The 14,747-nt window shown below is 37.9% G+C and overlaps 1 protein-coding gene across 6 annotated transcripts in view; it reads right to left on the bottom strand.

Moving 5' to 3' along the window:
* The window catches only part of ccdc186 (coiled-coil domain-containing protein 186), an 82,386-nt gene that overhangs the window by 15,557 nt on the left and 52,082 nt on the right, over positions 1-14,747 (bottom strand). For 5 of the 6 annotated variants that reach the window (XM_052027542.1, XM_052027540.1, XM_052027544.1 and 2 more), the window contains 2 exons: positions 10,487-10,697; positions 4,640-4,859 (listed from right to left, as the gene is read on the bottom strand). In XM_052027542.1, the coding sequence (XP_051883502.1) occupies positions 4,640-4,859; positions 10,487-10,697 (431 nt within the window). Of the gene's footprint in view, positions 1-4,639; positions 4,860-10,486; positions 10,698-13,008; positions 13,060-14,747 lie in introns of those variants that run through there. The other variant, XM_052027545.1, reaches the window with a different exon arrangement.

The following is a 14,747-nucleotide window of genomic DNA, read 5'->3' as shown; positions in this document are numbered from 1 at the left end:
TGTTTTCTCTATCGATGGATGAGAAACAATAACTGTGTTTGCCACTGAAATCCATGTATGGAAGTTGGAAGTAATCCGGTGGAGTTCACTTTGTTGCTGACCTGTAGAAGGAAACAGGTATTTGTGTGTGGACGACCACGGTTCGGATGCTTTTTGGGGTGAGGAAGTCACTACCGAGTAAACACTGAAGTGTCGTTTGGGTTCCATCGTGGAACATTTGGATTTCGTATGTACTCTCTCTATGTTTTTCTACATCTACATCTTATCTTCAGACAACGGTGGTTGTTGAAGAAGCCCTTGCTCATGTTTCACCTTATGGCTTGCGGAACTGAACTTTAAGAACCATTCAGGAACTGGGAGTTTTGGACTTTGTCACACACACACACGAAGAGTTTAGTTTTGGGGTTAACGTTCGAGGTTTAACATTTTTGAATTCTAACATACTAACATTTTTACTTTTATTTTACATATTATCATAAGTAGTGATTAATAAAATAGTTTTTAACACTGAATCATGCTCAGTGTGTTTCTTTTGTTGCTGGTTTGTGACAATCCCTACATAGTTATTCATCCAGGGACTCCTTTTCCTTCTAGGGAAATGTGCCTATTCTGTATTTGAACTACTCCTCTTTGATAGGCTTCCTTTCTCCAATTATCATTTTGATACCAATTTTTGTTTCCATTCTACCTGCGACAATCTCTACTTCTGTTAACTAAGACATCTTTATTAGCCACACGTACATCGGAACACATAGTGAAATGCATCTTTTGCGTAGAGTGTTCTGGGGGCAGCCCGCAAGTGTTGCTACGCTTCCAGCGCCAACATAGCATGCCCACAACTTCCTTACCTGTACTTCTTTGGAATGTGGGAGGAAACCAGAGCACCCAGAGGAAACCCATGCAGACACGGAGAGAAGATACAAACTCCTTACAGTGGTTGGAATTGAACCCGCGTCGCTGGCGATGTAATAGTGTTACGCTAACCGCTATACTACCGTGCTTACCTATTCTGTGCTTATACTTCTGTGCTTGACTATTCCTTATTCATTATCACTACCATTCTAAACCCAATAACATCCTGATCACCTTTCCTAAAAATGCTTCCAACAAAACATTCTCCACTTCTTTGCTCAGAACAAGATCCAGCACGACTTTGTTGCTTGTTACACAAGTAGTAAATAAAAAACTCAGTTTCAAGGATTATTCCCCATCTTTGCCCTTTACACTATACCATGGTACATGTATAACTATGTTAGGATAATTTAAGTCTCTAATTATCAATTCACTAATCTTTTTTTGCACTGTACTGCAATTTGTCTGCCAATTTTCTCCTCTGTTTCCTTCCTACTATTTGATGGCCTTCAGTATACATTCATTGCACACTAGCTCCCCTACTGTACCCAAATTCAGAACAAATAACTTCCCTCCCTAATCCCGTAACTCATTCATTTCCAGTCCAATAATTTTTATTTTTGTTCATTAGTTACCTCCCCTGATTTTCTTCTTTCGCTATCTTTCTTGCATACAGGTGACTCCTGTGTTCAGGTTACAGAAATTCACCCTTGCAGAATTCACAAATCACAACCAACAAATTTGAGATATGGAATAAAATTTGCTCTCATGGAATTTATATGAAAGTGGTAAATAAATCAACATAAAATGTATTTACTTTCAACTCATGTTTCTTAACACACACGCAGATGACTTGGCTTCACGTTACAGAAAAATCACGATATGGACTGTTTTGTAGGAACGCAGCCCCCCCTCCCCCCCTTGTGACACAGGGGTCACCTACACATTGTCGAAAGGAATGTTAGGTTCTTAATCCTCCACCTCTAAGTTAGGTCTCTGTTACGGCCACTGTATCATAGATTGATGTGGAAATGTGCCTGCAGCTCACTAACCACATTTTAACAGATTAACGTATTTTTGTTTTGCTAAAGGTATCAATGGATGTGGAACTAAACCAAGCGGATGGCAATGCATGGGAGAGCAGGCTATGAAGTGCTTAACTGACTACTCCCATTCTGAACCATACCTTAGAACACGAACAGGAGAAAGTCAGTTGGTGTCTCAAGCCTGCACCTGCTATTCAATAAGATGTAATGATCGAATTCTGGCAAAACCACTTGCCCAATCTTTCCCCTTTTGGCTCCCTTACATTTAAATGCATGTTTCTTTCTGTGGAACATACTTAACTCTATAGCTCACTAGGGTAAAGAATTCCAAAGATTCACGAGCTTCCAAAAGATGAAATGCCTCATCTCTACCTGAAGTGGGTGACACCCTTTATCTGAAATATTTTCTCTACATCCATTTTCAGGCCCTTCACATTCTCATCACACTTGCTAACCACCTATTTTTGTATCAGTGAATTTGAACATCACATACTTGGTCCTTTCACCTCAGCATCGACCTCTATGGCATCCCTCTAGCTACCAATTGCCAATAAGAAAATTGCCCATCTATCCTGAGTCTTCACTGTCCATGTCGCTCCATTACTTTCCGCGGGTTCTTAGTATGTGCAATAACCTTTAACGTGGCACCTTATTGAATGCATTCTGGAAATCCAAATACACCACATCTATTGGTTCCCTTTTACCTGCAGTGTTTGCTACATGCTCAAAAGAACTCTTGCAATTTGCCAAACACAGTCTTCCTTCCATAAAACCCTGCAGCTTATTTCATCCATTCTGTCTCCTTCCTTTCTTGAATAGTGGCATTACATTTGCAGTTCTTCAATTCTTTCCAAAATCCAGGGAATTTTGGCTGATTAATTGAATGCATCCACCACCTCTGCCATCATTTCCTTTAACACTATAAGGTGCAAGCCAATAGGTCCAGGGGACTTATCAGCTTATAGCTGATCAGCTTTGTAATTAGCCATCAGGCTTACATTTTCCCAAACTTTCTATGCGGTTTTGCATTGGAAACTGCTGTGTTTAGGAAATCATTTTGGACCGGCACACTAAACACATGGGGTCTTGGTCCTGGAGAACTGTGCAAACAACTCTTTTTCCTTAAGTAAAGCGAAAGAATGAAACAGGAGAATCCAAGAGGGAGAGAGGGATAAAAGGGAGCAAAATAAAAAAAGTTAAAACTAATTTCTATTTACTTTTTAAGATTTCCAGCATTAATGAAATCTTAAGGAACAAGACTCCATAAAAATCAATTTTCAATTGTACATAGCTGATCTAGCAGTAACCAAGTATAAAGAATATCATGCAAGTGCAAGAAATTCAAACCATTTACTTCAAAGCTGAGTATCCTAATGAGGTAGCGGTGTGCTTAATTGAGCACAACCAATTTACACTTTCTGATAAGTGCTTTCAGTCTCACCGTTATGCCTACTAGAAAACCCCAAGCTGAACTTGCACTCAATATTGAATGCTAGGCTTTCAATTCCCACCTACACAGGCGTGCTTCTTCAGTTTTATCTCACTCCCATTACCAATGAAACTCTTGTCCATTTTCCTTACCTTCAGACTTGACTCTCAAAATAAATCCTTCCCAGCTTTTGATATTGTCAACTTGTCCAAGACTGCCTTCCACATACTATCCTGCAATAAACTCCACTCCGTTATCACTCATCTCACCAACTTCCAATGACTCCCTGTTTACCTAAGCATTGAATACAGTTTTTTTAAAAACAAATTCCACATTCCGCTCTCTTCCTTCCACCGTCTACTTTCACTCTCTGTTCCACTAATGTTAAATCCTGCATCTATTTGGGCCCAATACTGAAATCCTCTGATTAAATATTTCTACCCTCCCACCTTATTTCATACTTTCCCCAAACAATGCTTGGGCCATGCTTTTGATCCAATTCTTCTAGCTGGTCAGACAACAGTTTATACTTCTTATGTACTTAGGAACATTTATTTCATTGCTTTACAAATGTATGTTATTTGTCATAGAGTCATAAAGTGATACAGCAGCCCTTCGGCCCATTGGGTCCACTCTAACCAACACCCACTTTTTACACTAATTCTATGCTAATAATTTTATTCCCCTCCAGATTCTACCACTCATCTACACACGAGGGGCAATTTATAATAGCCAAGTAACCTACCAATCTGCACATTTTGGAATGTAGGAAGAAACCCGAGTACTTGCAAGAAACCCACAGAGTCACAGGGAGAACCTGCAAACTCCACACAGACTGCAATGGAGGTCAGGATTGAATCCAGGTCACTGGAGCTATGAGGCAACAGCTCTACTAGCTGCACCACTGGTCAGCATCTAGTTTTCTGTATCATTCAAAAAGAATGTCATAATTTTCCATCTCCCAATTCCCTATAACTCCTCAATTATTTTGATTTTGCAATAAAACTCTGTCACAAAGTAATATTCTACCCCTGCACCATCCGTCTGTATCTGCCCACCTCCCAGCACCACTGCTTTTCCCCTTTATTTTTCTAGTTTCTCAGCTCTTTACAGAACATAATTCCAGAAGTGACAGCTCCCAGGCATTGTACAAAATGACAATTCTACATGTGTAAAAATGCACATAATACATCATGGCACGCTCTGCAGTCAAACCATGTTGTGTTCTGTAGTCCACTTCCCAGTGTAAATTGAAGTTGTTTACCATTTTTGCCACAAGATCTTTACAAGTATCACACAGCCCAAGACTTACCTTAAGTGTTATATTCTTTAACAATGTGTCTTCCAGTACAGCTTGCAACTTCCTGTTTATTTCCAAAGAGAGCTCCAACGTTAGACCACTGTCCGCTGGATGTGAAGTGTAAAGTGAAGCCATGATTCCTCCACGTCTGCTCAATTGGGCTTTATTGAAATCAGATGCTTCTGAGGACAAGGCACCAGATTCTTCCCTCAGAACATAAGTCTGAATGATTCTGCATGGGAGAAAATATTTCAGTAATACTCGCAAAACTAATAACAGATGTGCTGTTACTATTACTTTGGTAAAATCGGATGCAAAGAAAACCACAAGAACATTTGGTCTAGAAAGCTTACTCCATGGTCAACAAATGATTTTTCCAGCATGAACTTCCACCCACCTCTACTTGCTGATTCTTCTATTTTAATGGAAATTATTATTCGTTCCCAAATTTCACAGAATAAATGCACAAACTGTCAAAACCATTTCAATGGAGAACTATCCAAATGCTTTTGTAAGTATCAAAGATAACCACAAATCAAATATTTCTGTACGGTGTTTGAACCACATAGCCACAATCCTATGAGATTAAGAGAGCCTTAAACTCTAAATTTGCTTGAGGTGTGCAAATCTTATACTTGAAATTTCTAGTCCCATCTGTGTGGTAACTAGATAGGTTACTTATCTTAAATTATTTCAAGTCTACCCTTATGTGACATTCTTCAATGCAACAAAAAGTTTAACCATTTGCTTACAAGGCATTTTATCAAAATAAGCCCATATTTTTGTTTATTTCCTTTAAAATCAGTTTCAGTGGGTCAAGTACTAGTAACAGTGTCTCCTCCATGCTACTGATTTCCAAAACCATTTATCACATTTATTCACAGTAAACTTTCATTTGCCAGATTTTATAGTATTCCTCCATTACCATGAAGCTAGCCAAATCTCATTTTCTTTTTGCTACTTTTTCTTCGAGCTTTGAACTATCAGTTTGCATACTCCTTATTCCATATAATTTACAAATACTCTATATGTTAATAGTCCTGGAAGGGATATCCACTGACTTTCCTACAATTGTTTCTTCTGGAAGAAAATTTAACATTTACCACAACTGCTGTCATCTGTCGCAAAGTCAGTTCTCAGCCTTCAAAGCAAATATTAAATATTCAGTGGGTCACGGGATTTTATATAGCTTCACAAAGAGAATCATCACAAATGTCTTCTGAAAATCCACACATCAATTACATATTCTGGACTGTCCTTGTCCACTTCCATGTCTACCTTCTTAAAGTATCTTAGGAAATTGTAACACTTTACAGTTATTTCCAAAACCATATTTCCTTTGATAAGCATGTCTTCAAAGGTTTGATCACTTTCTACAGGATCCTGGAAACAAACATTTTCCTAGTTTCTCCATTAAGACTGTTGATTTGTAAATCACACTATTCAAATATTTTTGCTGTCTTGACAAATAAAATTCTTTATCACCTCAGAAATAATTTTGGCATATCAGAACTGGTTAATGTTTTGAAGTTACAGAAGCTTGTTAGGAATCAAGACCATAATTAGGTTTGAGGAGAGGACACAAACAAGTTCCAGTTTAAACCCTGAAGTGATAAACTGATTAAACATATCACAAAAGGTTAGTGGGTACACCTGCAAATAGCATGAAATATTGTACAAAAGACTTGTTTAAATAAAAATAGAAGGTAAAACGGCTCTCGTTTGACCATCATAGCCAACTGATGATACGAGCTAAAAGCATGTTTGAATCCAGCAGCAACAGGTTACACAGGAAGGAATGTAGAGAAAGGAATAATAAAACCTATAGGAGATGGCCAAAGGCAACAAATGATTCTATTTCAAACAAGAATCAAGTTAATACTTTGCATTCATTTTCAGAGTAGAGAAAGATGGCAAAATAAAGTGGTCCCTAAGACTTTAAGAGGACCCAGGGAGAGAACAATGAGGGTTCAAAGTGATAACAGAGAAAACAACTTAAATAAATTAAATGTTTCAGAGCATTTTGTTTTACATCTCAAAGTACTAAATTAAATGTGAAAATGTTCACTGGAATCTATTTAAATAAGAAGCATTGCTCCATTAGGAGATGGAGAGAAAAAGCAGGCTGTTACAATCTGCAAGTTAAATATCAGTTATGGAGAAGTTACTGAAATCCATCATCAAGCATAGATTGACTGAACATTTGGGTAAGTGTGAGCTGATCTAAGGTAGTCAACATGAATTTGTGAATCGGAGGCAATGTCTGCAGCTACCGAGAATGTCACTGGCACAATCTACAGAATGTCCACAAATGTTGTCTTCATTGACTTTCAGAGATTATTGATGTAGTGCAACTATCCAGTGTAGCCTGTTCTCAGTCTGAAGCATCAGGTTAGAGATTTACAAGTATCTCTTTCCGCCAGAGCCTGACAACCGTAACTCCCCCACAGAAGAATTCTTTTGGGATGTGCCCACCTTCTATCTGATATTGGTTACAAGTTAGTGTTAAAGCCTTGACAGAACATTTGGCAATTTACTTTCCTCAAGTGTTTTAGTATCAGGAATTTTATCTTCCAACTTTTTAGGTTGGAGTGAAGAAAATAGTTGTGGAAACATGCCTGCTATGAGCTACCTAAAGCTCAAAAGGCATTAAGTAGCATGCTCAAGATACATTTCTGGTATATTTGTGTCAGTGTTAAATGCATTGTTATTATTAGTTGGTACCTGCATAACCAATTGATGAACTGGTGGATGTCTTTCCAATGGAGAACTTACCTTATCAATCTAGGCTTCAGTTACTGCATACAGTTGAACCCAAGCAGCTGGACATGTGCACAATACAGGTTGTCAGCTATTGCAACTTTGGTACCATCGATAAGTCCTACACCATATCATTGCTTACTTTAAGATTGATGGTTAATTCAAATTCATCATGTCAACAAAAGCCATTGCAAGGTTGCTTAAGCTCCACTTTACTATGTGTAATGTACATCAGCAAAAAGAGGCTGTCTAATCAATTACTCTTGGACACAAGCTTTCCATCTGATCATGATTCAGTGTTACACTGTCAGCATTAGATGAGAAACCAAAACAAGAAAGCAGAGAATAGGAAATACCACAGAGGACTAAGTATTTCATAACACTACTGATTTCAAAGCTGTCAGATTAAGTACCACTGTGTTGGATTGTAGCATACATGTGACTAAAGAAGGACTACAGTCAGACAGAGGGGGACTCGAGCGCAACCTAGTAATTATAAAAGGGCACTTTAAACTGAAGTTAAAAGCCTTGATAAGATTTATAATCACTACATCAAGAAATTTGCCCTACACCTGGCACTTGCAGTTCCTCTGTATTAGACAATTTCATAAGCTGATTTATGGAAACAGCACTGACTTCAATAAACACATCTAACAATTATTTGCAATCTTATAACAATAACCTATGCAAATGTATTGTCTGCCATACTAAGGAGATAAACTCACATGTCTTGTACTTATTAGTACAATGGAATGATATCAGCACCTAATATGTCGTGTTACCCTTCCCTCCCACCACTAGGCAATCAATGCGTTCACCCTGAGCCACTCTCCTGGTTTCTGTACATGGCTGATTTTTTTTGTTTTACTACAGCCTTATTTGATGTCAGTGAGGTGGTGTCTATATTAGGCTCCATGTCAAGTTTCTCAATGATCTCTAGTAAGGAATAATATTTCTACTGATGGATTCAAGTGGCACAATGTTTTTTCTCTGAACTACCTTTTACTTTATCTTATTATATATACACCTCTTGATCTGCTTTTTCAACAGAAGCCTGCCTCTTCTCATACAGATCAAAACAAAATGATTGAGCATATTTCCTTAATATTCACCGGAATTTGTTTAAATCATGGTTAAAATTAGCATACATCTCAGGACCTGGATTCATTCTGTGACCAGACTATTCTGTTTTGATTCAATAACAAACCATTTCCTCGGTGTAGACTACAAGCCTGTCTTTATCTTGTTTTTTCACTAGCTAAACTAACAACTGGTTTCTGTATAGCTTTATGTTTGACTTTGTATTAGTATTCAGTGGATAAGAACTCATAGCACACTTTTTTCAACATTTACTGCAAACTGAATACAACTTCCCCTGCCTTTTGTAAAGCTTTAAATTATGAAATGGTTCAGGAAACTTAGTTTCGTATGTCCAGGAGGTGAGAGGGTTGAGAACTGATCTAATTGATATGTTTAAAATGGTATACAGACTCAAAAGGCTAGACAGACAGAAACAACTCCTTATGAAAAAGGAATTCAGAAAAAGGATCAATCATTTTAGAATTGGAGATTCCAGGTAGGGATGAAATACGGATGCACTGTGTCACACAAAAGGCACGGGCAAACTGAACCTACCCCTCAGCAAGCATTGGATGAGAAGTCACTTAAAATTTTCAGTATCATAAAGGATAGATTTCTTAGGCAAGGACATCATGAGATGTCCTGATGAGATGAGAAACAGAAAAGACATGCCGTTAGGTCAAATGTGACCTGAAAAAGGACAGAACATATCCTAGGGACTGAATGGTCTACTCCTGTTTGCATTCAGATTTATCTAAAATACATGTTGGTCATTAAACATGAAAGAAAATTATAATTCTTTGATGATTCAAACTGCTGGCAATGTACTGTACTAAAAAGTGCACTGGATAACATTTTCGTTTGCACTATTTGGATTATCTATTGAAACATGAAAGTGACTGCAAGCTTTGAATTATCTTTTTTTTCCAGATGTGCCATTTATGATGCAGAACAGCAACATGCTCCATTAGAAAAGTGGCTTAATGCCCTTTATTAGAATCTAAATGGTGTTCTGAACAAATTTCTTTCAATCTACCTTATACCAAATGGTAGTTATCTATGAAATTAAACAGAGCAATCAGTTTTTAGTGAGTTTATTATCCATACTAAAGTTGTACAATTTTAAGGTGTGCCACCTTGTCACTCTTATTTCAACCTTCAGGAATTTAAACCATTTAAAATTGGAAAAAAATGAGAACAAAACTGTGAAGAAATGCTAATTTAAGGCAACTTACATGAAGAAAATGTTATAGTTCATTCAATTTCTACTTTATAAAAGCCAAGCAATAATAAAAAAAAATTCTCGGAAACAAAAGCATCAGCCTTCTAAAAATGCAAAGCATGTTCATCACCCACAGCTCCATTCAAACTTATTAGCTTAAAAGAAAACAAAGTACGGTCATGACTTGCAATGATCACATTATTTATCAACCTTGTATCACATTGTGGATTACAGCACAGAGTGACGTTAACTTTCTTTGCAAATAAGTACCACAAAGCTCTGAAGTTCCAGCGTGAGAAGACATTTCAGTCCAACCTGTCCTTGTTAATGCTTTTTGTCCTTGTTAATGCTTTTTGTTCTTGCAAAAAATTCTGTTTCTAATTCCAGCACTGTCCTGAGGCATACACATTTATACACATTTTTTCCTTTAATGTTTGTAGTACTATTCGAATGAATGGTTACAATAAAGTTCCTTTGCTACTGTAACTGTAATTTAAAATAAAAGCAAAATACAGCAGTTGCTGGAAATCTGAAAAGTAAACAAAAATTGCTAGAAATACTCAGCAAGTTAGGCAGCATCTTTGGACACTGAAAAGCATCACTAAGGTATCTGAAGATTTCCACAGCAGTCAATAAAACAAAAGTCTGACAAGATTCAACCGCTTTTCACAGTCCCTTGTTTAAACTAGCCTAATGGGATAGGTCCCAAAAAGTGAGAACAACTTGATTTAACTTTACCTTCTGTTAGGTAAAGTTGATGAAAAACAAAGGCTTCCGTAATTCTATTATCAACTCACCTTGTTTTTTTTCGTATTTCCTCCACCAATTGTTTGATATGATCTTCCATGAACTCAATTTTTTCATTTTTACGTGCATGAGCTTTCTGCAGGCGCACAATTCGTTCTATTAGTATAGCCTTGTCCACTTCTGGAAAATTATCTGCCTGCACAGAACAGCCAGTATTCTCTGGAGACCTTTCTTCTTTACTGCATCGAGCATCTAGAGAACCTGGAATGGAATACAAGGTAAATTTCTGGAGTAACAAAAAAACGAAGTAATTCACATGGACACATTTGAACAGAATGATTGTATCTTATAGTAATATCATAAGGTGATTTCATTTGATGGTTTCAATAATATGATCCTCCTGGGATTCATAGAGGCCAGTCTTCAGCCAATTCGATTCATTGCATGCCATTATTGAGAAACAACTGAGAGGACTAGAAACATCAAAGGCTGAGTGAACCAGATGTCCCAGCTATAGCCCTGAAGACCAGAACTCCAGAACTAGCTGTGCCTCCCACATTCCAAAAGATGTATGGGTTAGGAAACCGTGGGCATGCTAGGTTGGTGCCGGAAGCAAGGCAACATTTGCGAACTGCCCTGAGAACACTCTACGCAAAAGATATATTTCAATGTACATGTGACTAGTAAAGATATCTATCTGTCTATCTATTCCAGTACAACTGTAATACTGACATCTGCCTGGCAATGGGTTAAATTGCCCAGGTAGATCTTGTTCACAAAAAGCAGCACACATTGTTTCTCCAGCACACATTCAATCTGGCTAATTACCTCCCAAATCAGCCTACTCTCATTCATTAGTAATTACAATCTCAAATATCCTCAGCCATCAGTAATCTGTGGATCATCACTAACCAGAACTACAACTGGACAAGCCACACATAAATATCATGACTACAAGAACAGATCAGAGGCTTAGTGTCAGCTGCAACTGACTCACCTCCTAAAACTCCAAAACCATTTCTCTATCTACAAGGCACAAGCTGGGAATGAGGAAAGTTCAACTCCACCAATTATCAAGAAGCTCAATATCATCAAGGTCAAAACAGCCTGTGAAATTGTTACTCCTGCAATAATCCTAAATGTTTATTTGCCTCATCACTGGCACAGAGTGGCTGCAGTGTGTACCATCTACAAAATATACTCCATTTACTAGCCTGTACTGTTCCAAAAGCATCTTCTAAACCATGACCTCTATCACCAAGGACAAGGACTTTAGGTGCATGGGAACCTCACCACCTGGAAGATCTCCTCCAAGTCAGACACCTTCATCATCTCTACGTCTAAATCCTGGAATCCCTATCCAACAGCATTGTCAGTGTGCCTTTACTAGAAGGACTGCAGTGGTTCTGACCTTGCACCTTATTGTCTACTTGCAATGCACTTCCCTGTAGCTGTGACATTTTACTCTGCATTCTGTTTTTACCCTGTACTACCTCAATGCTCTGTACTACCTCAATGCACTGTGTAATGAACTGATCTGTACGAACGGTATGCAAGACAAGTTTTTCACTGAACCTCGGTACAAGTGACAATAATAAACCAATACCAATGACTCACCAACATCTTCTTAAGGGCAATTCAAGATGGCAATAAGTGCTGGCCTTGCTAGTAACACTTAGATTTTGAAAAATGAATAAAAGTCTTTGCAGCAATGGGTATCAGAACTGGGAATGGGCCAAGCTTGGTATGGAATTATTTCCTCACATGGAGAGGATAATCGAGTCATTTTAAATACACATATACAGATTCATTAGCATAATTAACAGTGGAGATAAATAAAAACAGAAAATGCTGGAAACACTAAACAGGTCAGGCAAGTATCTATGGAAAGAGAAACACAGTAAACGGGTCAGGTCAAAGACCCTCCATCGGAACTACAAAAAACAGTAAACACGTTAGGTTTAAGTTGCAGAGAAGGTGGGGGGAGCAATGGATAGAGCAACAGGAATATCTCTGATAGGGGGAGGCCAGGTTTGCCATGGGGATAAATTGTAGAAGTTATCTGGTCAATGGATTAATGGGGCCAGTTGGAGAGAAGGAAAATGAATAAAAGCTATGAAATAAGGGTAGTTAGAGAATGAGCATATAAACAAAGGAACATAAAAATTGCAAAATGCAGGGCTGTAAGCCAGGTCCAGCAAGTTAGGTGCGGCTAATGCAGAAAAAACTGAGCCAGTATCAGAGATGGCTGACTTAGAACAGAAGTGGCCAGTTCTGATACAGCCAGAGAAAGCCAATTATCTGTAGTTGTACAACTATTTCTCTTTCCACAGATATTGCCTAACCTGCTGAATGTTTCCAGCATCTGCAGTTTTTGATTTTCATCAACATATTAGAGAAACTAGCTTGTATTTGTTACTAAACTCATATGAACAAACATTAGTGCTGCAATCATTAATCTGAGTGCTTCTGTTTTAAATATATTATCTGTTGTAAATGTACACTTCCCACCTTCTTTCTGCATTGTAACTCACTTGCAGTTAAGTGGTTAGATAATCTGCTCTGACAGTTGGAGTACAGTCACTGCAGAAGTACAGGAGGTTCTTGGGAGAAACCTCTCACTCTGTGGAAAATTTGAAACCTTTGGTGAACATAATATCATGACAATGATTGGGAATTTAGTACTTTAACGATCATGGGATATAAACTACACCAGGTCGCAGAATACTGATACTTAAAAACTAATACACCCATGTGTGGTTGGCACAATGCACTTGGGCAAGTTCAATAATTTCTCCCAGATTTTGCCCCCGCATCTAGGTCAAAACTAAACAGAACCAAATCCACAGTCCACTGATAAGGAATAATACTTGCTGTCCACTCACCGACAGCTCAAGTGCTTTCAAGTGCAGGCTTGTTGTAATTCAGCATTTGAGCCTAGCCAAGTCCTCTGTGGGACATTGTGAACAGTCAAAGGAAAAAGGCCCCTCATCCAAGTTGAAGAACCCTCAATGAGTCATAATAGAAATTAAACCAGTAATTACAAAGCAGGTACTAAATATTATGTATATAACTTACAGAAAGCAAATCAAAGATTGAGATAGACAGATGGAGTTAAGGAAGTTAAGAAAGTGCATACTACATTTCCAAAAAATCCCGATTCTTAGGTTGAGGCTGAACCTTAATATGACTTTCAATGTTCTTGCTGCTCATATTGAAACCATCTCAATATTTACACCAATCTTGCTGTCATTTAAGATCTAATTGGTGTCAGGTTTATTGGCATATCTGTACTACACTTCCACAGTTATCAAATGTGTTTTCATTCTAGCAATATGGTGCATCTGCTCATGCTGATTACCTTAACTTGTTTATTTTTATTCATGGGATATGTGCATTGCTGGCAAGGCTGCTTCTAATTGCTTATCTCCAATTCTCAAGAAGATGGTGATGAGTCATCTTGAATTTCTATAAATATATAATGAGGAGACTCCCACAGTGATGCAAGGTATGTAGTGCCAGAGGGGTAAAACTCCAATAATCTGGTATTCAATTGTTCAGGTATCCCAATGGTTCAGCATTCTATATCCTGCGCACCCTTTGAACTCACCAGACCCTGTTTCCAATGTTCTTTTTAAACTCACCGATTTCACTGGACAATTTATTATACTTCTGTGCAACATCTAAAAAAAAATGAATTCAAAGTGGGGTATTAAAAAGAGTAATATCCTATACTCTGGAAAATTTGCTCTTCCAGCACCACTAAAGTGCAGAGGGTGCCAGATTATTGGAGTTTTACTCTATTTTAAAATATTTGGAGGTAAGGCAATGTATATTGAAGTCGGAGTCATATGAATTTGAAAGAGTACTTAGATAAGGTGGTGTTACATGATACACTTGTTTTTTCAGATGCCAGAGTGATGGTTTGTGAGATGTTGTCAAAGAAATGTTGAGAAATTGCTACAGATAGCTGCCACGATGTACGGATAGCAGTGGGAGGGAATGTTTAAGTGTTTCCTAGAAGTTGCTGTTGGAGTTGTTATTAGTCAGGCAAGTGGAGAATATTGCATCAAAATCACACTTTGTAGATGGTGGAAAGGCTTTCAGGATATACCCATCATGGAATACAAAGCTGACAAAGGGTTTTAAACCTTATATGTTAACTCTGTTCTCTTTCCACAAATGCAGTCTGACTTGCTGAGTGTTTCCAGCATTTTCTGTTTTTATTACAAAATAGAAAGTCTCTGATCTGCTCGTGACTGCAGTATTTATATGGCAGACCTTCTACCAAGTGCTTAAAATCAATGAACA

Source organism: Pristis pectinata, chromosome 12 (genome assembly GCF_009764475.1).
Source record: "Pristis pectinata isolate sPriPec2 chromosome 12, sPriPec2.1.pri, whole genome shotgun sequence".
NCBI lineage: Eukaryota > Metazoa > Chordata > Chondrichthyes > Rhinopristiformes > Pristidae > Pristis > Pristis pectinata.
This window is presented reverse-complemented; position numbering and strand designations above follow the sequence as displayed.